This window comes from Vipera ursinii, assembly GCF_947247035.1.
Source record: "Vipera ursinii genome assembly, chromosome: 1".
In the NCBI taxonomy this organism is placed as follows: Eukaryota; Metazoa; Chordata; class Lepidosauria; order Squamata; family Viperidae; genus Vipera; species Vipera ursinii.
Genome location: NC_139512.1, coordinates 23326468 through 23351167, shown reverse-complemented (window position 1 = coordinate 23351167; position 24700 = coordinate 23326468). Strand labels below are relative to the sequence as shown.

General features: G+C 42.9%; 2 protein-coding genes across 3 annotated transcripts in view; one reads left to right on the top strand and one right to left on the bottom strand.

Annotated features, from left to right (window-relative positions):
• NID2 (nidogen 2) overlaps nucleotides 1–16127 on the bottom strand; it is a 70399-nt gene extending 54272 nt beyond the window's left edge. Inside the window, exons 1-3 of the mRNA XM_083368724.1 lie at nucleotides 15919–16127; nucleotides 12691–12996; nucleotides 3309–3535 (exon numbers count right to left, since the gene is read on the bottom strand). Of these exons, the coding sequence (XP_083224850.1) occupies nucleotides 3309–3535; nucleotides 12691–12996; nucleotides 15919–16119 (734 nt within the window). The 5' untranslated portion in view covers nucleotides 16120–16127. The remainder of the gene's footprint in view (nucleotides 1–3308; nucleotides 3536–12690; nucleotides 12997–15918) is intronic.
• The window catches only part of GNG2 (G protein subunit gamma 2), a 432181-nt gene that overhangs the window by 129482 nt on the left and 277999 nt on the right, over nucleotides 1–24700 (top strand). The window lies entirely within an intron of this gene.

Below are 24700 nucleotides of genomic sequence, written 5' to 3'. Positions count from 1 at the left end.
AAGAATGGGATCACCTTATGCCCAATTATGTCTCTACCTGGAACACCAACATACCAACTAGCAAAAACCCTGCAGAGGAAAAGACAGCTGGTCAACGATTCAACCACTCCATAAACTCCCCAGAACAATTTCTCCAATGCATAAAGCATACCAAGATCAACAAGGAAGAAATCACGATCTCGTTTGACATCACTGCTCTCATCACCTCGATTGACATCGACCTGGCTAAACAAACCATACACCACCTACTCACCGAACACCATACCCACAAAGCAGATGCCACTACAGAACACCCCATGTCCACAGAAACCATCATGAAACTCCTATATCTATGCCTCAACACATACTTCAAGTTCAACGGGAAAATGTACAAACAAATACAAGATACCCTCTTATGGGATCACCCATATCAGGCCTAATAGCAGAAGCAATCATGCAACAACTAGAAAACATAGCTCTACCCACCATCTACCCAAAATTCTGGACACGCTATATTGATTACAACTTGTTCATCATTAAACGCTCCCAAATTGAAGAACACACTACCTACTCAATAACATATTCCCTGGGATCAAATTCACACGTGACAAGGAAACGTGCAACAGACTCCCATTTCTACCCATATTGACACCAAACAGCACCAATTCTATTGGATCAACACAAAAATCATCAGCCACACTCATGAGTTCATCAAAGCATGACAAGCAATTCCATCAAGAGACACATTGACCTACAACCAAGCTATGAACCCTTCAAAATCCAAATCAACGGCACAGCCAACCAGAGACAGCATCAACCCTCAACCAATCCATGCAACCCCCCCCCCAACCAGCACTTCACCTCTTAATGACCCTCACCTAATGTAACCTCCCAATTACAAGGCCCAACACAAGACTCACAGTGATGACTCACAGTAGAGACCATCACTAGACCCTCACTTGACATACCTATACTGACCCATCACAAGTCCTACTGACCACACTAAGCCCTTATAAACAGAAGAACTCTTACACTGACATCCCCTAAACTACGCTGGAGATGCTACCTAGACTGGTAACGAAACATTCGGAAACCAACCCACAAGCTCAGAGAATGAACCTTCACCCTCAATCTACAGTAGTTTCCAAATTTATTTAATTTCCAGAAGTTACATCCCAAATGTTCATAGCCAGCATTGCAATTAATAGAAGTGTGGAAATCCCCATTCTGGAAGTTCTCACAAGATCTGGAAGCTGCCACAATTGGGAAACATTGCTCTAGCAGATTCTACTAGGGTTCTGGAATAGATGAGTTCTGTAAATATCCAATTCCACAATAAAGTCTCCAATTCCATGGTAAAAAGAACCAGGATGCAAGACTACATGAGTTTTAAGTCTGATCTAGTAAAAATCGTCTTATGATCTTTAGTCCATAAACCTTTTCCAAATCAGTTTGTTTGCTGAGGATCCCTTCCATAAAGACAAGAGATTGCATTTGTGCCAAATTTGCTTTTACTTTGGCACTAAATAAAAAACATTCCTGTTTGCCCAGGGATTGTAAATATTAAGCTTAATCTAAATAAATCTTGACTGGTTGATTGATTTTGTTTGCTGGTTCCATAGTCGTCATGCCTTATATTATTTTCATTACTACTATTAATCTGTATTTGCTTATGAATGCCCTGAAATCTCTTATGGATGATGAGGACACAGTATATAAACATGCAGAGTAAATAAAAATAGCAGAATGAAACAGAGGATTCTAGGATTCATAATTGGTGGTTGATGACTGAACAGTGAATGCTATATGTTGAGCACAGTTGGCCTCATGTTTCCATGAATCAAAAATGCACTCAAAATTTCCATTGGCTGCACATTGCAAATGACAGTAGTTCTTGTGGACACGTTTACCTTCCTATATGGTTGCCCACTGCTACTGAACTGGCGTAGTGATTAAGATGTTAGGCTAGCAACAGAGATTCAAATTGTAGTCCACTCTCAGCCATGGAAGCTCACTGAATGCCTTTGAGTCAGTCACACACTCACACCTCAATCCACTCACAGATTATAGGGAAAAATAGGAGTAGGGAGTGCTATGCACACTGCCATTATCTCCTGAACAAAAGGCAAAATTTAAATCTAAATAACAAGCAAGTAAATAAACCAGGTTTAAGGTGGCACAACGTTTGCTATAGGGTATCATTTCAAATTGCAGATCTGAATGCTTCCCATCTAAAAAAATACTAATGGTGGCAAAAGAAAAGAAAGGAAATGTATGAGAAAAAATGCTAGCCTGTTGTAATAGCCACAAGATGTATTTCTCACAGTGATAGAAATGAACGTAATTGGCAGGGGTCAAAAAAAAAGGCCATTGTAGCAGCACAACACAGCTTCTTATATGTGCATACAACATCAATGCATAAATAAAAGAGGAAAGGTCTGATCACGCTGCTGTGACTGCCATCTTGTTTTCACCTGCCCACACTCACGCAACACCATGTAGACACCACTAGTCCTCCACCTCCTAAAGATTGAATAAAAGTCAATAAAAGGGAGCAAAATGCAGCTGGACATCCAGGCTTCCTGTTTTATTTATCTGTCCGTGAAATCTACAGCCCACTTTATCATTAAAAGCAATCCCAAAGTGGGATTCAAATAATTACAGATTGCTTTCTTCTCACCTAGCCTCAGCCATCAGGAACACTGTGCAAGGAGCCAACTCATTTACTTTCACTGTAGGAGGCAGAGGCCTTTTTACATACCACAATCTGTCCTTGGGTTTCAGCCAAAGAACAGAGATTTCCTCCATTTTCCCCAAAACCTTTCAGATCAATATTGAGCTAAAAGTTTTCTCTCCAATCTTGTTTCCTTTCACTGTCCAAATCTTTAATGATATCAGTATATGCCTAAGTGGCAGACTATAGGAAGCCATGGAGATGACCTCAGAGAAGGCAACCAGAAGCTGTTAGAATAACAGCAGGTGCAGAAGAAGCACAGGTTAAGCTGGAAGGTGAAGAGAGAATATGAGAAAGAGATGGACTTTCTCCTGACTCCTTAGGGCAGACATGTCAAACTCGCGATGTCATGTGACGTCGCGCAACGTATCTGAGCTTTTTCGCCATTGCCAGCAATAGGGTGGATGTGGCTTCCTGATGACACGTCCGGCCCACAGGCCGGCAGTTTGACACCCCTGCCTTAGGGTATAAGGGAGGGAGGGAAAGAAAAACATAGAAGGTTCTAATCTAATCTTAGGTGGAGCCCTAATATGGTCTACTTTGCAGGACTGACACTGACAATACACAAATGGAAAGCCTCACAGCAGGTACTTACTGATAGAGGTTTTTGACAGATTGTTCACTGCTGGTGATGCTGAGGTAGGGTCCTTCCCTCCGTTGGTAATCCCCTCTGCTGAAGCCAACTCGAGCTGGGAGCTCCAAGTGGACATTATAAGATTCCTTGGGACGTGTTCCAAAGAACTGGAGCCCATCTTCAGGATAGAGGAAAAGGGCATAGGCGTCTGCATCATTGTAGGCTAAGGCAACCTGGAAGGTGTTACGCTGCAAAGCATAAAAAAAAAGAAGGGGATCAAATTTTGACATCCCTAAGGCAGCACCATGGATAAATTAAGCTTGGGTTAGTCCAAGAGGACAACATGTCCCAAAGGTGCTTTTTCAAACAGCAACTGGACTTTGTTTTTCCTTGACGATGTTTCACTTCTCATCCAAGTTCAGACTGAAGTAGTGCCTTTTGAAAAAGCACCTTTCAGACAACCATTTATTTATTTATTTATTTATTTATTTATTTATTTATTTATAATTGAATTTCTATACCGCCCTTCTCCTGAAGGACTCAGGGCGGTGTACAGGGCAATAAAAGCACTACAAAAGTTACAAAAGTTAAAAGTAAAATTAAATTAATGAAGCCCTAACAATAAATAATTAAAATACCCCAAACCCTTAAACCAGGCCGGCCTGTTCAAATAAATAGGTTTTCAGATCACGGCGGAAAGAGCGAAGGTCGGGAGCCATCTGGAGCTCAACTGGTAATTGATTCCAAAGGGCTGGCGCGCCCACAGAGAATGCTCTCCCCCTGGGGGCCACAAGCCGACACTCTCTGACTGACGGCACCCTGAGGAGGACCTCTCTGTGGGAGTGCACAGGACGAAGGGAAGATGACACCGGCAGCAGGTGCTCCCGTAAGTAATCTGGACCCATGCCATTTAGGGCTTTAATCACCAGCACCTTGAATCTCACCCGGAGGGCAACTGGAAGCCAATGCAGCTCGCGGAGCAGAGATGTAACATGGGAGTATCGGGAGACCCCCATCACAACTCGCGCGGCCGCATTCTGCACCAGCTGAAGCCTCCGAGTGGTCCTCAAGGGCAGCCCCATGTACAGAGCATTGCAGTAGTCTATACGAGAGGTCACGAGCGCATGAGTGACTGTACGCAGGGCATCCCGGTCCAGATAGGGTCGCACCAGGCGAACCTGGGCAAAAGCCCCCCTGGTCACAGCTCCTACATGGTCTTCCAAACTGAGCTGTGAGTCCAGGAGGACACCCAAGTTGCGAGCCCTATCTACAGGGGGTAACACCTCACCCCCCCCATGACCTGGATGACTGAGAATCTCCATAGATAAGAGGACAAACATAATCAAGGCAGCAAGATGTAGTTTTGTGGTTGCAAGCAAACATCGAATTCAGATCTTTCTTTTCTCATCAACTCCCTCCATGACCTTACCCCTAGAATCCTGCATATTTTGCATCTGCAATACAAGGACAATTTATACTAACTCACTTCACAGGGCCATTATAAAGATTTATGTGGAGGAAAGTTCATTCAGTTCTTTGAACTCTAGTTCTTCAAAATATTTTAATAACTCTGCTCTCTGCCCCCATTTTAATTAAGAAATTAGTCCATTCCCTCTTTTTTAATCTACAATTCTGTATTACCGGTTTTTTTCCTTACATTCTGTTTGTCCCAGGGAAAGCTAATATGAGCTACTGAAGTCCCTCCTGCACTTATCAATTAGTTCAATTTTCTGGGTTTGCACAATTCATTAAACTAAGATGTCCTCCAGATGCAGCGGGACTATAGTTTCAAGTGTTTCCAGCTTGCATACTTAAAAACCAGATTAAGAGAGGATACTATAAATGCTGTATGTATTGAAAATAAATATAATCATTTATTTTTTTAAAAAAAAATCTACTTAAGAAGTAAGATCTCTGTAATTAATGATGAAGGAGATTTCCTTTCCACTATTTCCCCCCAGATCTCAAGCCCTTATAAAACTGCCTTGCCAGCTTCATTTATCTTTCTGTCCTCCTGTTTTATCTTCCTGGCCTTTAGTAAACGTCTTTTTTCCCAGCTACAAGGGAAAAATATTTTCCTCTTTTTCATAATCGTCCACTTGGGAACCAGAAGAGAGATTTCGATTTCAGGAAGAGTTCCCATCCAGGCCGAAAACAGAAGTGAAAGCTACAATGTTTGATAACCAAAAGAGGGAGAAGACTTGACCCATGTCTGCAGCACAAAAGTCCCAGAGTCAAGGGGTAGGCAACCTCAGCTCTTTTATGACTCATAGACTTCAACTCCCAGAATTCCTGAGTCAGCTCAGGAATTCTGGGAGTTGAAGTCCATGAGTCATAAAAGAGCCGACGTTGCCTACCGCTGTCCCAGACCAAATGCTCAGGTGGACACTGATTCTGTGATTAAATGAGGAGAGGCTAAATCTCAGGCTTTGCATGTATAACCATGGGCCTCACCGTTGAGCCATATCATTTGTAAATAAATAAGAACAAAACAATACCATAACATGTGAACAGCTTTATAAGGAACCACAGAACAGGTGAAATTTTTCAACGTATGTGCCTATTGACTGCTATGTGTTATCTGAACAGCTACAAAGACCTTTATCTAATAGTATCTTATATATTACAGAATAACTGCATAACTCCTGACAGCCCCCTAACAGCATGGTGAGTTGGTGAGGAATCTGGGCACTGTAATTCAGCATCCCTTGGGATTGCAAACCTTCTAACATCCCTGACACAATGCAAGCAACAGTCAGACTGCATGTAAAAATATACATCTGGAGATCTGGATGGCCCCCAAGAATACCAAAACTGGACATCCTTAATGAAATTAGGAAGCTTCTGGCCAAGATCTTTTTTGTTCCCTTCTCAAAACATTGCTCTATAAGTGCTAAGTAAATAAATAAAAAGATAGTATCTCTTGACATATCCGGGGACATGAATCCAAGGGATGAACACAGCCCAAATTAAGAACTGAAAGTCTAGCATTAATTTAGGAAAAAAAAACTTTCTGTTCATGGAGGAGCAGATGCTGAACTCCATAGCAACCTCAGTCATATAAGTCATTTTTAGTATTTCATTGTCTGTAACAACTATTTTTCTCTTGCCTCAAATAGTCATAATTTTAAGGCATAACATTCTATCCAGGAAACAACGGAACAATCAGCTTGACATCACTACCTGGGAAAAGCTGGAGGGAATTGCTAACACTTTTGAAGACAGACTCAAGATTCAGAAGAACCTTGACAGACTTGAGCATTGTGACCTAGGCAACAAGTTCAGTGGTGAGAAAAATAAGGTCCTGCACTTAGGCAGGAAAGACCAAATGCATTGTTATAGAATAGGCGGTACCTGGCTCAGAAGTAGTAACTGTGAGAGGGAACTAGATGTCCTAGTGGACAACCACTTAGGTATGAGCCAACAGTGTGTTGTGGCTGCCAAAAAGACCAATGCAGTCCTAGGCTATATCAACAGAGGGACAACATCAACATCAGAAGAAGAGATAGCACCACTTTATACTACACTAATGAGGCCACATGTGGAATACTGTGTCCATTTCTGGTCACCATGATACAAAAAAGTTGCTGAGACTCTAGAAACTAGAGTACAAAGAGCAACAAAGATAAGAGACCTGGAGGCTAAATCATACAATGAACAGTTAAGGGAACTAGATATGTCTAGTCCAGTGATGGCAAACCTTTTAGAGACCGAGTGCCCAACATCTTAAAGTTGCCAAGTTTGCTCCAGATAATCTAATGATCATGCCATAGCATCCAAGGAAGTACTTCTCATTGTCCAACAAATTCCTGAACCATGTGACAAAATGTGCTATATACTTCAGTAATAGCAGTGGAAACAATGCAAGAATCATCTCAGATTAAGACTTTTTAATGCCTGATGCATTTTCCTAGAGACGTGGCTGCCAAGGGAAACAGATGTCTCTCCTGTCATCTGCTGGGAGGAGAAAGGAGTGGAAGGAAATAGGCAGAGATACTGAATACAGCTTTGTATGTGCCATATGGCTAGTCTACTCTGCATCTTATCTTGCCACCTCAACTACAGTGCAGTGTCCTCTTTAAGAGTTAAAGCAAAGTTTAGCCCTGTTTCATCTCAACCCCAAACCGCAAGGCTAAACTGACTTTTGGGCAGAGAACAAGGCAGACTACGCCAGGGGTCTTCAAACTTGGCCCTTTTATGACTTGTGGACTTCAACTCCCAGAATTCCTCAGCCAGGCACCCTGAACTAGGCAAATCATTTGATACTTTTCATGGGTCAGCTCAGCTTCTGACCATGGTTCCCATCATTCTAAGTCAAAACTATTTTCCATGGCATCTTGGAAAGAAGTTTAAGCTGACCTAAAGTCTCCATCTCCTTTCATTCTCCCAGAACATGACTATGATGTAGCTACCCAAGCAATTTATAAACTGTTAAGGAAAAGTCTTCTCCAATGTAGCTCTTGGCATTTGTGGGGCTCAAACCCTGCATTTTCTCCATGCAAAGCACGTACACAACCACTGAGGGTTGGCTTCTCTCAAAAAAAGCATTGGCTAGAGTACTTTTAATGCTGTTCCCCCCCCCCCGCCCCCTTAACAGGAACGGGATATTGTAAAGTCATGGAAAGAAATTTGTGGGCTTCAGCCATTTGCTCTCAGCAGTATCCAGAGATCAGGGATGGGCTCTCATTTCACAGATTCTGAGCATTTTCAGATGGCAAGCCCTCATCATTCCTGTCAGAGTTATAAAGGAGGGATTGTTGTCAAATGGCACATAGGCAGACCTACAGAACTGCTGAGCTCTGTAAGCGGGGCTAATTTGGGTGAGTTTGGGAGGGAGAGATCTGGGAAGGAAAAACACCCGGGACTTAGAAACCTGGGCAAATAAGGCAGGGAGGGGGAGGGAGAGAATTTGGCACGACAGCACTAAAACCAAGCAGGACACAATTCAGAGGCTGATCTGCTGGAGAAGCTCTGCAGAAATCCCTTTTGCCAAGAATGAAAAGCAGGTAGGAATCCTGCCAGAAGCTGCTCTTCTGTAGCTTGGATGTAGAGAACCTCCCCTGGTGGATCGTGCCCTTAGCAAACAAGTGGAGGGTGAAAGAACAAACAAGGGTCACAAGGAAACCAACAGCTTCCAGAGAGCTTTAACGGGGAAAATTGACAGATAAAAGGATCCAGGGGCTTAAGGGTCAAAGGGCAACAGCAAAGGTCAGTTTGATGCTGATCTACAAAGCCACTTTCAATGGACTTTTGAGAAGGGAAACCCTGTCAAAAGTGACACAAAAGGGGCACATTCTACCACTCTTTCTGGAGGAACAACAGTGTGTGTATGGGGGGGGGAGAATGGGGAGCAAAATTCACCACCATACCCTGCTAGAAAACATTATATCTCTAGTTAGATACAAAACATTATATCTCTAGTTTCCCCTCCTGCACCTTCTGTTGCAAATGTGTCTTCTGGTAACTCCTCCCCTCCGTTCAACACACAAAGAGCCTCACGTTGGTCAGACCAAACAATTTCTTTTTCCTTATTGTATTCCTGCTAATACCAACCAGATTCAGGAGACCCGACCGGCAGGACCTTAACTCTGAAGTTAAAATATAACCACCGTGATCAGTAGCTAGTGATAACCTCCAGGAATGTGTCTAACCTTCTTTTAAAACAATGACACATTGGAAAATTTCACAGACGTGCCAGCAAAATGACTTCTTTAACAAGTATTTCGGTCCATCTTCCACTATTCAGCTCTGCGGGATAACCTGAGATTGGACTAAAAATAAGCATCTCTTTTCATTTTTCATGCTTATCATGCATCATTGTTAATTCTCCTTCTTCCAAACCATAGGGACAGGCTATATAGTACCAGGGTCACATGCAACCTTAAACCCTTTGTCCATTGCACTGCAAAATTTCACTTTCCTGCCAATTGGAGATAGGAAACATAAAAAAATATCAAAGCAGATCTAAAATGTGCCAAACAGAATATTGAAAACCTGCTTTCCTATTTACAGCCTCCCATTTGAAAGAGCCTTAAAAGGGAAAGCAATTCCACCCAGAGAGAGAGAAGGCAATTCACTTAGGGTCATCTCTCTGCCTTTGCTCCTCTGAGATCCATTGAATACAACTCCTGGCTACAAACTGTTTTCCCATCATTGTTTTAAAAACTCAGAAATGAATTGACATTCATTCCCTGGATCACTTTTTAGCCTTTGTTACATCTTTTCTATTTGGACCACAATGGTCAAAACTCAGCACTTTATGCCGAATGTGATTGCACCACAGATTCATAGAATGGCATTACATCATCATGTCTACCATTTGTATTTATTTTGAGAATTTTTTTTATTGCCTTAATTTTTAAAAATTGTTTTTCAGTTTTACAGTCCTATAATTGTACATTGTCCAGAGTCACTTGGTTGAGTTGGGCAGCTATAAAAATTGAATGAATGAATGAATGAATATAAGATCAATTTTATTTCCAGTCCCCCTTTAAAGACCTCCAATTGTGCTTTGCACACCAGCTACATCCTGATTTAACATTTTTATTTACCCACTCAGAATTCTTTCTCAACATGCTCTACTAGCCAACGTCCAAGCTTTCTTTCTGCTAGTGGTAAAGAAGCGATGACTGCAAGGTCACAGAAGGACTAGACAGAAGACAGTGCAGTTACTTAACACCAGTTTCACCTCTAAGTCTAGGAAGAGGGCCCAGATTAGGCCTAGAGGGATGAAATAGGTTCAGAAAGATGTCAGCAAGCAAAGCTTCTTCTGTATTCAGGATCTGTCTCAGAGCCACTTCAAACACTCTCTGACAATACAAACTTGAAGCTTCTACAACAACTACACAAACAATTAAATGGGATCAGGGTTTCTGCATCTTGAATCTCTACCAGGGCATCTCTTTTCAACGCCAAATTTAAAACTGGAATATAGAAATGAAAAACAAAAATGAAGAGGATCCTAAGCAGGTGCAGAGTTCATTTTTCTGGACAGGGAGTCACTAGAGAATCCTGTACTCATAGGTACAGATAGATGGGCTTCTGAATCAGCCTCACCATCACCTTCTTCTCAAGCTATGAAAAACTAAGCTTGTTTTCAGGCATTTCCAAACATTTATGCATAAAAGCCAACATCAGTTTTGCATCCCTGGCATGCATCCACCATGTTTTTGGAGACACACATTCTCCCCTTTTCACCCTTTGTGAAATTGCTGTAACAGATCTTAACCAGAGCAGTTTGGGGCCTCCAAATAAAGCGTGAAGCAGCTCATAGTGTGATTAATTCAAAATCTCTTTCCAGTACAGTTAGTTCTCTGGAAACTGGAATGGGGGCACAGAATGTCCTATGTTCAAATTCAAAAACTGAAAAGACATAAAATTCAGGGCTTGCTCAGAGATAATCCACAGCAGTAGATGAGAGCAAAGCAAATTTGAATGTAGAAGGTCCATGGTTCAGTCCTAGCCATTTCAAGATAGGTCAAGGACAGAGAAGATTCTGCCTGTGGGTCTAATCCTGCTTGCAATATCACTTATCCAATCTTCCTCCTAAACAACTCTAGGCTTCACAGCATTGCACTCTGCATGACCTGCCCATTTCCACGAAAGAGGCAATAAGTCATTATTCCTCTCCTTCTCTTGCAGTTATGATGAACCTGACTGCGCAACCTACAGCCTCATAGATGTTTCTGAACTGCAATGCTCAACAGCCCTAGCCATAATGGTTAAGGGCTAATGGTGTTAGCTGTATTTCAACAACTTCTGGAAAGACATAGGTGTGTTCAGAAGTAAGAGATGGAGCTTCTGCAAAGGAGGGAAAAGTTTACGTCCAAGTCCCCACTCCTGGACTTTCTTAACTTTCCCAGGGAGATGGTGGCCTAAATGTAGGCTCTGAACCAGATTCAGTTTATAATCTACAAGACTTGTTGTCTTTTTATTTCTTTTCTTTGGATATGTTTTCTAGGTACCGTGTTCATTTCCCAATCCACTTGAGATAGAGGAATGAGCACTAGCCAAGCTACAGAGGGAAATGGCTTGAGGAACTGTAAGGCAGGTTCATAAGAATTGTGAATACCTACTATCTATGGGAGCTAATCAAAACTAAGGCTGGTGTATGATTCTTCAGAAATCTCACAAGGCACTAAGGCTGGCAGGCTAGACCAAGGTCAGTATAGATCTTAAAAAATAAAACCTGGACTTTTTCCAGATAGCAAGCTGGTATGTTTCTCCACATTTTAAAACCAAAGCCAGCTCTTCAGGGATAGGGATGGCTTGGTTTTATTTTCTTTCTCTTTTTTTAATGTGGCTGAGTCCATGTTGAAAACAAAATACAACAAAATGCATACCCATCCCATTATAGGAATGTTATTAGTGTCTCCTTTCCATGTGCTATGGAAAATATGAAATGGGCATTTCCCTGCTGACATACAATTGAATTGTTTGGAGCAATCCATCCACCATCCCCAACTAAAAACATTTAAAGCAGCAACAAATGTTTCAAAAATAGGAAACTATTTTCCTATTTCCTCCACCAAAGGGTCATCTCTGCTGGCTGCAAAATGTGAGAAAACTCCCATTCTTTTCAAACAAGCATGCATGCCTCAAGGCCATAAAGCAAAAAAAGATTGCCATACAGGAAAGTCATCCTTAAAACTGACATTCCTTCCTGCTGCTATGGTTTCAGCTGGATTTTCAGATGTTCAAGATTATCTGTGCAATTTCCCAAAGAATTATAACATTCCTTCCTTCCTTCCTTCCTTCCTTCCTTCCTTCCTTCCTTCCTTCCTTCCTTCCTTCCTTCCTCCTTCCTTTCCTTTCCTTTCCTTTATTAAAAAAATGATTATCAGCTGTTTTCTGGGCCCAGGGTTTCTCTACCCCCAACAATGTGTGGATCTCAACTCCCATAATTCCTCAGGTCAACATGTTAGGTCCCCATCCTGGCTGGGGAAATTCCACACATCTTAAAGTTGTTAAAATGGAAAAACCCTGATCTAATCCCACACTTGCAGAGCCTATTAGCATAATACATACAATGTCTTATCTCATTCCAAGCAAAATTCAAGAGTCTTGTTGACAAGACAAAGACATCTATTGACATCAAATTTTTCACTCGATTTCTATCTCAGCCTTTCAGAGGGAGAGGAGGGAGAGTCAGGAGTCTCGTTCTCTCGGTCCTTTTTGCCACTGTCTATCTTATGAGGACACAAGAGCCCTTGTTCAAATGTCCCACATGACATCAACTTCTAACCTCCTCCCAAATAATGATTGTAACAGTCAACTTTCTATGTTTCCCATTTTTTAAAGGTTTCATAGCATCCTAGCAACCTGGCCCAATGGCTTCAACATTACCTGTTCAGTGTGCTACAGACAGGAATCACAGGAAAGATGTCACAAAAAATCAACTCACCTGCTTGGATGGTGCAGAGTTGCGGGTGACCTCTTCATAGGCTCCTACATCCTCCCAGGTGACAATGAAGGTTTGGTGCGGGACAAAGTTGGTAGCTGTTGGAAATCCAGCTTGGATAAACTGAGCAGCCTGTTCCAGGACTTCTCTGGAATCATCCAGCCGGTAATAGATTTTACCCCGTCCACGGCTGGTATCAATGTCTGATAGAAATGGAGCAATGGCAGGGAAATCTGTAGGGAAATCATCATCCACATACTGGGTCTCTCTGGGGAAGTCCTGAGTTGAAATGATCCCATTGGTTCCAACCTGTCATGGCAGTCAATAAACATAGAGTGAGATAAATGACATCCACCTTTGAATGGTAAAGGAGTGATTTACTGAAACCATTGAAGAAAGTTATCACATGTTAAAAACTCTTCAGTACAGTACTGCAGAAAGTGTATCCCTCAAGTGATTTCAAATTAAACTGTGAACACGGTGATTATTCCAAGTTCCTCCCAAGGGTTTTCTGACTGGGCTTTCTCAGAACTTTAGCAGAAAGATGACTAATTGTGGCAAAACATCATGGCTGTAGACACAAGAGAGCATTAGGTTTGATCCATATTTTTTCATTTCACATATGGAAATTGTTCTCAGATACTCTGGATGATAACCTCCTTTACTCCCAACCTGACCTAAGATTAAGAGTGAGGTTCAGTGGGTCATTGTCTCACTCCAGAAGATGTTACAAAATTTCTCACGAAACACAGCAGTAATCTGCAACATTTGTTTGTTTGTGTCCCACCTTTATTATTTTTATAAATAACTCAAGATGACAAACATATCTAATACTCCTTCCTCCTCCTATTTGCCCCATAACAACAACTCTGTGGGGTGAGTTGGGCTGAGAAAGCATGATTGGCCCAAAGACATTCAGCTGGCTTTCATGTCTAAGGTGAGACCAGAATTCACAGCCTTGTTGTCATTGGCCCAAGGTCACCCAACTGGCTTTCAGGTCTAACACAGGACTAGAACTCACAGTCTCCTTGTGATTGGCAAAAAGACTCATGCTTAAGGAGGGACTAGAACTCGCAGCTTCATTTCTAACCTGAAGCTTTAACCACAACTTACATAGCTCTTATCCAGAACAGCCTTAATATGAGAGTTGCCAAACAGGCAGAAGAGAAGCATTTCATTTGCTGTTATAGCTAATACAACAAATAACTCTTTACAGCTAACTGTAACTATTGATGAAATGACTTCCATGTGATACTCTGTGAAATAACGAGGTTGTGCTGATGGGCCACTGTCCCACAGGGGCATACCAGAAAGTCACTTTATCAATAAATAGCAGTCATGAAAACCTGTACTTTGTGAATATATAAAAATAATTAAAGCGATCACTAAATCTTAAACTGGGTTCCCCCGACATACTAGAATAAGCTAACATAAGTGTGATAATCTGTGATTCAGTGTGGTGTAGTAACCAAGTGATAATATACCTTTTGTCAGGAACTCAAGGCAGTGTATGTAGCACTTCCTCCTCTCATTTTTTCTACCTCCCAAAGAGGCAGGTTAGGCTGAGGGAGAATGAGCGGCCTAGTCACCCACTGAGCTTCTGTGGCTAACTGGGGATCAGACCTTGGATTTCCCTGATGACAGCCGATTGCCTTAATGTAGTGTTTTTCAAAGGGACACGGTGGCTCAGTGGGCTAGGACGCTGAGCTTGTCGATCAGAAGGTCAGCAGTTTGGCGGGTCGAATCCCGAGTGCCGCGTAACAGAGTGAGCGCCTGTTACTCATCCCAGCTTCTGCCAACCTAGCAGTTCGAAAGCATGTAAAAATGCAAGTAGAAAAATAGGGATCACTACGGTGGGAAGGTAATAGCGTTCCGTTCGCCTTTGGCATCTAGTCATGCCGGCCACATGACCATGGAGACGTCGTCGGACAAGCGCTGGCTCTTCAGCTTTGAAACGGAGATGAGCACCGGCCCCTAGAGTCGGAAACAACTAGCACGCATGTGCGGGGGAACCTTTACCTTTACCTAGTATTTTTCAACCTCAGCAATTTAAGACGTGTGGAGTTCAACTCACAGGATTCCCAAGCCAGCATCGCTAAAGCAAAAATGGTCATAAAATGGGGTGTGACTCAGTTAACAACTGACTTGCTTATTAATGAAAATTTTAGGCTCAATTGTGGTCATATGTCGAGGACTACCTGTATTTTTCACCTAACAGGAAACTTGAAGCAAAGAGAAACAATGTATAACACAACTCAAGGTTAGAAAGGCTGTACAAAGTGCTGGTGTAAAAGTGAGCAAGAGAGATTCTACTAAAAATGGTTGTGGGAATTTAGCAAGGGGGTGCTTTGGGGCAGTCTGTAATTCCTCCTTGGAATTCCTGACTCAATTCTAGTCTGTAGATTTTTTTTTCCCTCCCATCTTTGGAGGTCTTTGCCATCAAAAGCTTAATACCGTATCTGACTCTAAGCCTGAAACACAACTCCATGACTAGACGTTTCCTTCCCGCTATACCACAAAAGGAAAGGTTGAGAACTTCAGAAATATATTCATCCTATGAGGGGAAACAGGTTTTTAATGCCTTATGTAAGAGCTGCATTCCTTGCCTGGGGGTTTTTCAATTTACCAAGCAAGGAGTGAAAACTGTTATGTACTAAATAATCCACATCTGTGGTTGTGATAAAAGGCTGTATTAAGGATTTCGATCCATCCCACAATCTATTGCCAGCTCTCAAGGCCTATATGAAACGAACCGTGAGACATCTGCCATCGCGTAGCAACGTGCGCCAAAATTCAAAGCCAGGGAGACTGGAAGAGACGGCCCAGTGGCCAGGCTAACTTTGGGAAACTCTTAATTCGACAAGCACGTGGGCCTCCTGGAAAGAACTTGGCCAGCCTAAAGAAGAGCCATGGATGTCAGTTGACCGAGCATCAGACTGGAAAGAAATCTTCGAGCGAGACAGAGCCTTATTAAGGACCCAGAGAATTCTTGGGCTCATAACTCAAGCTGAGCAGATGATGAAGCCTGCCTCAGTAGACCGCTGGGCTGGCGCCCTGCGCTGCCTTGTCCGGACTGTTCTCCCTCACTTGCTCTTGCATGGATCGCACACTTGAGGAAGGGGAGGGGGCTGGGTTTTTTGTTTTTTTTTGGTCCCCTCTCAACCCCGACCCTCCGACCCCCTCCGGGGCAAACGGGAAGGGGCCAGAGGCTGACTATGCCTGCGCACTTACGTAGAGCTGAGCGAAGTGGGTCTCGTAGAAAAGCAGCGGGCTGGGCAAGGGCACGGGCACCGAGGTCTCGTCGTCTCCTTCGGGCAGCTCCTGGTCCCCCCGGGACCCCCCAAAGAGGAAGAGCTGCGAACGGGGCAAGGCAGCCCCCCAGCCCAAGAGCCGCAGCAAGAGCAGAGAGAGGAGCGGCCGTCTCCCGAGCATGCTTGTGCTTGGCCCTCGCGAAGGAAGGACTTGCTCCTCCCGGGCTGGCGTGGAGTGGGAACCACAAGTCCCAACCCCGGGAGCCGCCCCCGCATCCCACCCCTGAGTTCCCAGGGCTGGCCCTGGGCGGGGCCGGAGGCGTCCGCTGCGCCTCTCCATTGGTTGCCCTCCGCCCGGGCGATGGCCAATCCCTCCCAACCGGCAGCTCCCCGCGAACATCTGGATCTCGTTAACCGCTCCTCTGGCACGGCTACGCCTGCCGAGGGCCCTCTGGACTCGCAGCGTTTCCCAACCTTTAGGAACTTGAAGATGCGTGGACTTCAACTCCCAGAATTCCCCAGCCAGCTATGCTGGCTGGGGAATTCTGGGAGTTGAAGTCCACGCATCTTCAAGTTCCTAAAGGTTGGGAAACGCTGCTCTGGAGTCTCGGAGTTGGACAACTACTTCAAGGGGTCCCGTTCCACTGGCGCCTCCGAATTCCACTTCTCATTGGCTGGACTGCGTCGAGCCCCTTGCCAATATATATATATATATATATATATATATATATATATATATAGGCAACCAGACCTGGGCTGCAAAAAAATCCGCGAGACGACTGGCTAGGTGGCAGGAAGCGATTTTCTGCGCCACTTTGCTATATGCCTAACGGTCAGCCGGATATTGCAGACCGATATGGTGAGCCGGGCAGTGGGTGATATTTCCATTTCTTATGAAAGAACATTGGCTCACTAAACAGTTTCAGATGTTAGCTTACTACATTTCTGGTAGTAAATGCAGTAAACAGTGGTGTAGTAAACAATGTGGGTAAAGTTCCTTAATTGTCCAAACTGTCAATTACTATGGACAGTTTGGACAAGTAAGGAACTTTACCAGCATTGTGAGAACAGGTTTAAACTTCAGTGAAGTGTTAACAGCGGTTACGTGGCTATTGCTTAATCCATATTCTGACAGTGAATAGGATTAGCTCAAACATCCCCAGCCTGGCCTCTCCAAATAGGATGGGCTACATTTTCTGTTCCTCTGCCACTGGCATAAAGCTGCAGAAAACTCTGAAAGCTACTCAAACATTTGTTCATGGTAAATTCTTTTAAGCACAAATTAAAAACAAATATTTATAGCTGTTAAGAAATGCAAAAGCTCTCTGTACATCAAAAATTGTAGAAGAGGAAGGAACCCACTTGGAAAGAGAAGGGATATTTAGAATTATGCAAGATTCTGCCAAATATGGTATCTTCTGGATGTGTTATCGATGCTGGGTTGGAGACTGTAGGAGTAGTATCCATTGCACATAGACATCCCAAGGCTAGGAAAAATTACATACATCCAGATGTTACTTCTGATAGTGGATGTGTGGCTGGATTCATGTAGTGTACTATGTCATGATTATTTTTTCACTCAGTGTAGTGTGTAAGCTCAGCCCTTGCATTGTTTAAAATAAACCATACTGTACTTATAACAACCCCTTCATGGATTACTGCCTTGTCATGGCGAAGGGGCTTGCGTAATTCAATGAAGCTATGAGCTATGCCATGCAGGGCCACCCAAGACGGAAAGGTCATAGCAGAGAGTTCTGACAAAATGTGATCCACTGGAGAAGGAAATGGCAACCCACTCCAGTATCTTTGCCATGAAAACCCTATGGACAGTACCAAAAGGCAAGACGATATGACGCTGGAAGATCGGAAGGCGTCCAATATACTACTGGGGAAGAACAGAGGGCTAGTACTAGTAGTGCCAGAAAGAATTAAGCGACTGGGCCAAAGCTGAAAGGACGCTCAGCTGTGGATGTGTCTGGTGGTGAAAGGAAAGTCCGATGCTGTAAAGATTTTTTCTCCATAGGAGCCTGGAATGTAAGATCCATGAATCAAGGAAAGCTGGACGTGGTCAAAGAAGAGATGACAAGACTGAACATCGACATCTTAGGTATCAGTGAACTAAAATGGACAGGAATGGGTGAATTTAATTCAGATGACCATCAGAATCCCTCAGAAGAAATGGATTAGCCTTCATAGTCAATAAAAGAGTAGGAAAATCAATACTGGGATACAAACCTCAAAATGACAGAATGATCTCAGTTCGAATCCAAGGCAAACCATTCAATATCACAGTAGTCCAAGTCTATGCCCCAACCACCAGTGCTGAAGAGGATGAAATTGACCGGTTCTACGAAGCCCTACAGCACCTTATAGAACTAACACCAAAAAATGATGTCCTTATCATCATGGGGGATTGGAATGCTAAAGTAGGAAGCCAAAAGATAACTGGAATAACAGGCAAGTTTGGCCTTGGAGTGCAAAATGAAACAGGGCACAGGCTGATAGAATTTTGTCAAGAGAATACGATGGTCATAGCAAACACTCTTTTCCAACAACCCAAGAGACGGCTCTACACATGGACATCACCAGACGGTCAACACAGAAATCAGATTGACTATGTGCTCTGCAGCCAAAGATGGAGAAGCTCTATACAGTCAGTAAAAACAAGACCAGGAGCTGACTGTGGCTCAGACCATGAGCTTCTCATTGCAAAATTTAGGCTTAAACTGAAGAAAGTGGGGAAAAGCACTAGGCCACTCAGGTATGAACTAAATCATATCCCTGATGAATATACAGTAGAGGTGACAAATAGATTTAAGGAATTAGATCTGATAGAGTGCCTGAAGAACTATGGATGGAGGTTCACAACATTGTACAAGAGGTAGCAACTAAAACCATCGCAAAGAAAAAGAAATGCAAGAAAGCAAAATGGCTGTCTGAGGAAGCTTTGCAAATAGCTGAGGAAAGGAGAGAAGCGAAAGGCAAGGGAGAAAAAGAAAAATACACCCAATTGAATGCAGAATTCCAGAGAATAGCTAGAATAGCCTTCTTAAATGAACAGTGCAAAGAAATAGAAGAAAACAATAGAATAGGGAGGACCAGAGATCTTTTCAAGAAGATTGGAGAGATGAAGGGAATGTTTCATGCAAAAATGGGCATGATAAAGGACCATAATGGCAGGGACCTAACAGAGGCAGAAGACATTAAGAAGAGGTGACAAAATTATACAGAAGAACTATACAAGAATGAGCTTAACGTCCCTGATAATCACAATGAGGTGGTCACTGACCTCGAGCCAGACATCCTAGAATGTGAAGTGAAGTGGGCCTTAGAAAAGTTGAGCAACAACAAAGCTAGTGGAGGTGACAGTATTCCAGCTGAGCTATTCAAAATCTTAAAAGACGATGCAGTAAAAGTGCTACACTCAATTTGCCAGCAAATTTGGAAAACTCAACAGTGGCCACAGGATTGGAAAAGATCAGTTTACATTCCAATTCCAAAGAAAGGCAGTGCCAAAGAATGTTCAAACTATCGCACCATTGCACTCATTTCTCATGCTAGTAAAGTCATGCTTAAAATCCTACAAGCTAGACTTCAGCAGTATGTGGATCGAGAACTACCAGAAGTACAGGCAGGATTTCGAAGAAGCAGAGGAACTAGAGATCAAATTGCCAACATACGCTGGATCATGGAGAAAGCTAGGGAGTTCCAGAAAAACATCTACTTCTGCTTCATTGACTATGCTAAAGCCTTTGATTGTGTGGATCATAACAAACTGTGGCAAGTTCTTAAAGAGATGGGCATACCAGACCATCTTATTTGTCTCTTGAGAAACCTATACAGTATGTGAGCCAAGAAGCAACAGTGAGAACTGGACACGGAACCACTGATTGGTTCAAAATTGGGAAAGGAGTCCGGCAAGGCTGTATACTGTCGCCCTGCCTATTTAACTTATATGCAGAGCACATCATGAGAAAGGCAGGGCTAGATGAATCAAAAGTTGGAATTAAGATTGCCGGAAGTAATATCAACAACCTAAGATATGCAGATGATACCACTCTAATGGCAGAAAGTGAGGAAGAACTAAAGAGCCTCTTGTTGCGGGTGAAGAAGGAGAGTGCAAAAGTTGGGTTGAAACTTAACATTAAGAAAACCAAGATCATGGCATCCGGCCCTCTCAATTCCTGGCAAATAGATGGGGAAGAAATGGAAGTAGTGACAGATTTTATTTTCCTGGGCTCCAACATCACTGCAGATGGGGACTGCAGCCAAGAAATTAAAAGACGCTTGCTCCTTGGGAGGAAAGCCATGGCAAATCTAGACAGCACACTAAAAAGCAGAGGCATCACCCTGTCAACAAAAGTGCGTATAGTCAAGGCTATGGTCTTCCCAGCTGCAATGTATGGCAGTGAAAGTTGGACCATAAGAAAGGTTGAGTGCCAAAGAATTAAGGCCTTTGAACTATGGTGCTGGAGAAGACTCCTGCGAGTCTGTTGGACTGCAAGGCGATCAAACCGATCCGTCCTAGAGGAGATCAACCCTGACTGCTCTTTAGAAGGCCAGATCCTGAAGCTAAAACTCAAATATTTTGGCCACCTAATGAGAAGGAAGGACTCACTGGAGAAGAGCCTAATGCTGGGAAAGATTGAGGGCAATAGAAGAAGGGGATGACAGAGAATGAGGTGGCTGGATGGAGTCACTGAAGCAGTAGGCGTGAGCTTAAATGGACTCCAGAAGATGGTAGAGGACAGGAAGGCCTGGAGGAATGTTGTCCATAGGGTCATGATGGGTCGGACACGACTTTGCAGCTAAGAACAACAGCTTATAACAAAAAAGTTATGTTATATAGTATTTTAAAATAATCTATGTTTATAACAAAAATGTATGAAACCAATCTTTCTCTCTCTGTGTGTACATTTTTCTCCAGTCTGGTATCTCTAGATACATGTCTATGGAGATCTCAGTCATCCAGGTCATAGTTATCCTAAATATGTTTTTTTTTACGAGGCAACTGGACTTTGTTTTTGTTTGAAGACATTTCGCTTCTCATCCAAGAAACATCTTCAGCTCTGACTGGATGGTGGGGAATGGAAAGATTTATACTCCTTGCAGACAGCTGATCATTTGCATTCTTTCTGCAAATGACCAGCAGTCTGCAAGGAGTATAAATCTTTCCATTTCCCACCATCCAGTCAGAGCTGAAGAAGCTTCTTGGATGAGAAGCGAAACATCTTCAAAGAAAAACCAAGTCCAGTTGCTTCCTGAAAAAGCATCTTTGGGATATCTCTAGATACATAGCAATTCCCACTCCCAGTATTCTCAGCCTCTTAACTTTTGTGTGAAACTGCTAATTGGTAACTGGTGACCTTCTAATGATAATCTCAACAATCTGGAATGCACCAAGTTTGAGAAGGCTGGCATGAAGAGGGGGAAAAAAACAAAAACAAAACCTCACACTGTTCCCAAAATGTATACTGTCAGTTCTTGGTGTTTTGCAAGAAAGCTAAGAATTAATTCCATGAAAACCAATGAAAACATACCCTCATCCCAAAATCCAGCATTTCATAAGCAACCACTCTTTTCAGAAGAACTCAGATCTACCTGCTCTCCTGAAGACTGTTAGGGAAGGTGCCATTCAAGTCTCTAGAAGCAGACTAGCTCATAGTATCAGGGCATAACTGGAAATAAAAGTATTGATTTAAGAGAATATTTGTTGGTCAGGGTTGAATATTGAATAGAAGAGAATATTTGTTGGTCAGGGCTGAATTGTGAAGTCTGTGGTGCTCTCTGAGCTTAGTGGTTTTCTTGCAGACATTTCATTACCAAGCTAGGTAACATCATCAGTGCTAGAAGGGAGTGGCGTTTGCCCTCATTTTATATACATATAAAAATGAGAGCAAACCCCACTCCCTTCTAGCACTGATGATATTACCTACTTTGATAACAAAGTATCTGCAAGAAAACCATCAAACTCACAGCACTAAGAACCCTACACAAAAAGCATTTGCATTCCCCACCCCCTATCAATCATGATAAATGGATGGGGTGAATTGATTGAAGTAGGCAGTCCTATAAGATAAAAGATATTGGTGTTGCCCGCGCATGCAATAGGATTCAAAACCCCGGTCCTTTTTCTTTACTATATTTTCTTTACTATATTTTTACTATATTTTTTGGCTATTTATAGTAAGGGAGGACACACTTGTGCCCCCCCCCCACTTCAAAAACATTGAGATGCTCTTGCATTGTTGTTGTTGTTGTTATCTGCAAAGTCGTATCCGACCCATCGCGACCCTATGGACAACGTTCCTCCAGGCCTTCCTGTCCTCTACCATCTTCTGGAGTCCATTTAAGCTCACGCCTACTGCTTCAGTGACTCCATCCAGCCACCTCATTCTCTGTCGTCCCCTTCTTCTATTGCCCTCGATCTTTCCCAGCATTAGGCTCTTCTCCAGTGAGTCCTTCCTTCTCATTAGGTGGCCAAAGTATTTGAGTTTTAGCTTCAGGATCTGGCCTTCTAAAGAGCAGTCAGGATTGATCTCCTCTAGGACTGACCGGTTTGATCGCCTTGCAGTCCAAGGAACTCGCAGGAGTCTTCTCCAGCACCATAGTTCAAAGGCCTCAATTTTTTGGCGCTCAGCCTTTCTTATGGTCCAACTTTCACTGCCATACATTGCAACTGGGAAGACCATAGCCTTGACTATATGCACTTTTGTTGACAGGGTGATGTCTCTGCTTTTTAGTGTGCTGTCTAGATTTGTCATGGCTTTCCTCCCCAGGAGCAAGCGTCTTTTAATTTCTTGGCTACAGTCACCATCTGCAGTGATCTTGGAGCCCAGGAAAATAAAATCTGTCACTACTTCCATTTATTCCCCATCTATTTGCCAGGAATTGAGAGGGCCGGATGCCATGATCTTGGTTTTCTTAATGTTAAGTTTCAACCCAACTTTTGCACTCTCCTTCTTCACCCGCAACAAGAGGCTCTTTAGTTCTTCTTCACTTTCTGCCATTAGAGTGGTATCATCTGCGTATCTTAGGTTGTTGATATTTCTTCCGGCAATCTTAATTCCAACTTTTGATTCATCTAGCCCTGCCTTTCTCATGATGTGCTCTGCATGTAAGTTAAATAGGCAGGGCGACAGTATACAGCCTTGCCGGACTCCTTTCCCAATTTTGAACCAATCAGTGGTTCCGTGTCCAGTTCTCACTGTTGCTTCTTGACCCGCATATAGGTTTCTCAAGAGACAAATAAGATGGTCTGGTACTCCCATCTCTTTAAGAACTTGCCACAGTTTGTTATGATCCACACAATCAAAGGCTTTAGCATAGTCAATGAAGCAGAAGTAGATGTTTTTCTGGAACTCCCTAGCTTTCTCCATGATCCAGCGTATGTTGGCAATTTGATCTCTAGTTCCTCTGCTTCTTCGAAATCCTGCCTGTACTTCTGGTAGTTCTCGATCCACATACTGCTGAAGTCTACCTTGTAGGATTTTAAGCATGACTTTACTAGCATGAGAAATGAGTGCAATGGTGCGATAGTTTGAACATTCTTTGGCACTGCCTTTCTTTGGAATTGGAATGTAAACTGATCTTTTCCAATCCTGTGGCCACTGTTGAGTTTTCCAAATTTGCTGGCAAATTGAGTGTAGCACTTTTACTGCACTGTCTTTTAAGATTTTGAATAGCTCAGCTGGAATACTGTCACCTCCACTAGCTTTGTTGTTGCTCAGCTTTTCTAAGGCCCACTTCACTTCACATTCTAGGATGTCTGGCTCGAGGTCAGTGACCACCTCATTGTGATTATCAGGGACGTTAAGCTCATTCTTGTATAGTTCTTCTGTGTAATTTTGCCACCTCTTCTTAATCTCTTCTGCCTCTGTTAGGTCCCTGCCATTTTGGTCCTTTATCATGCCCATTTTTTCATGAAACGGTCCCTTCATCTCTCCAATTTTCTTGAAAAGATCTCTGGTCCTCCCTATTCTATTGTTTTCTTCTATTTCTTTGCACTGTTCATTTAAGAAGGCATTCTTATCTCTTCTAGCTATTCTCTGGAATTCTGCATTCAATTGGGCGTATCTATGTTTTTCTCCCTTGCCTTTCGCTTCCCTCCTTTCCTCAGCTATTTGCAAAGCTTCCTCAGACAGCCATTTTGCTTTCTTGCATTTCTTTTTCTTTGGGATGGTTTTGGTTGCTACCTGTTGTACAATGTCGCGAACCTCTGTCCATAGTTCTTCAGGCACCCTGTCTATCAGATCTAATTCCTTAAATCTATTTGTCACCTCTACTGTATATTCAGCAGGAATATGGTTTAATTCATACCTGAGTGGCCTAGTGCTTTTCCCTACTTTCTTCAGTTTAAGCCTAAACTTTGCAAGGAGAAGCTCATGGTCTGAGCCACAGTCAGCTCCTGGTCTTGTTTTTACTGACTGTATAGAGCTTCTCCATCTTTGGCTGCAGAGCATATAGTCAATCTGATTTCTGTGTTGACCATCTGGTGATGTCCATGTGTAGAGCCATCTCTTGGGTTGTTGGAAAAGAGTGTTTGCTATGACCATCGTATTCTCTTGACAAAATTCTATCAGCCTGTGCCCTGCTTCATTTTGTACTCCAAGGCCAAACTTGCCTGTTATTCCAGTTATCTTTTGGCTTCCTACTTTAGCATTCCAATCCCCCATGATGATAAGGACATCGTTTTTTGGTGTTAGTTCTATAAGGTGCTGTAGGGCTTCGTAGAACCGGTCAATTTCATCCTCTTCAGCACT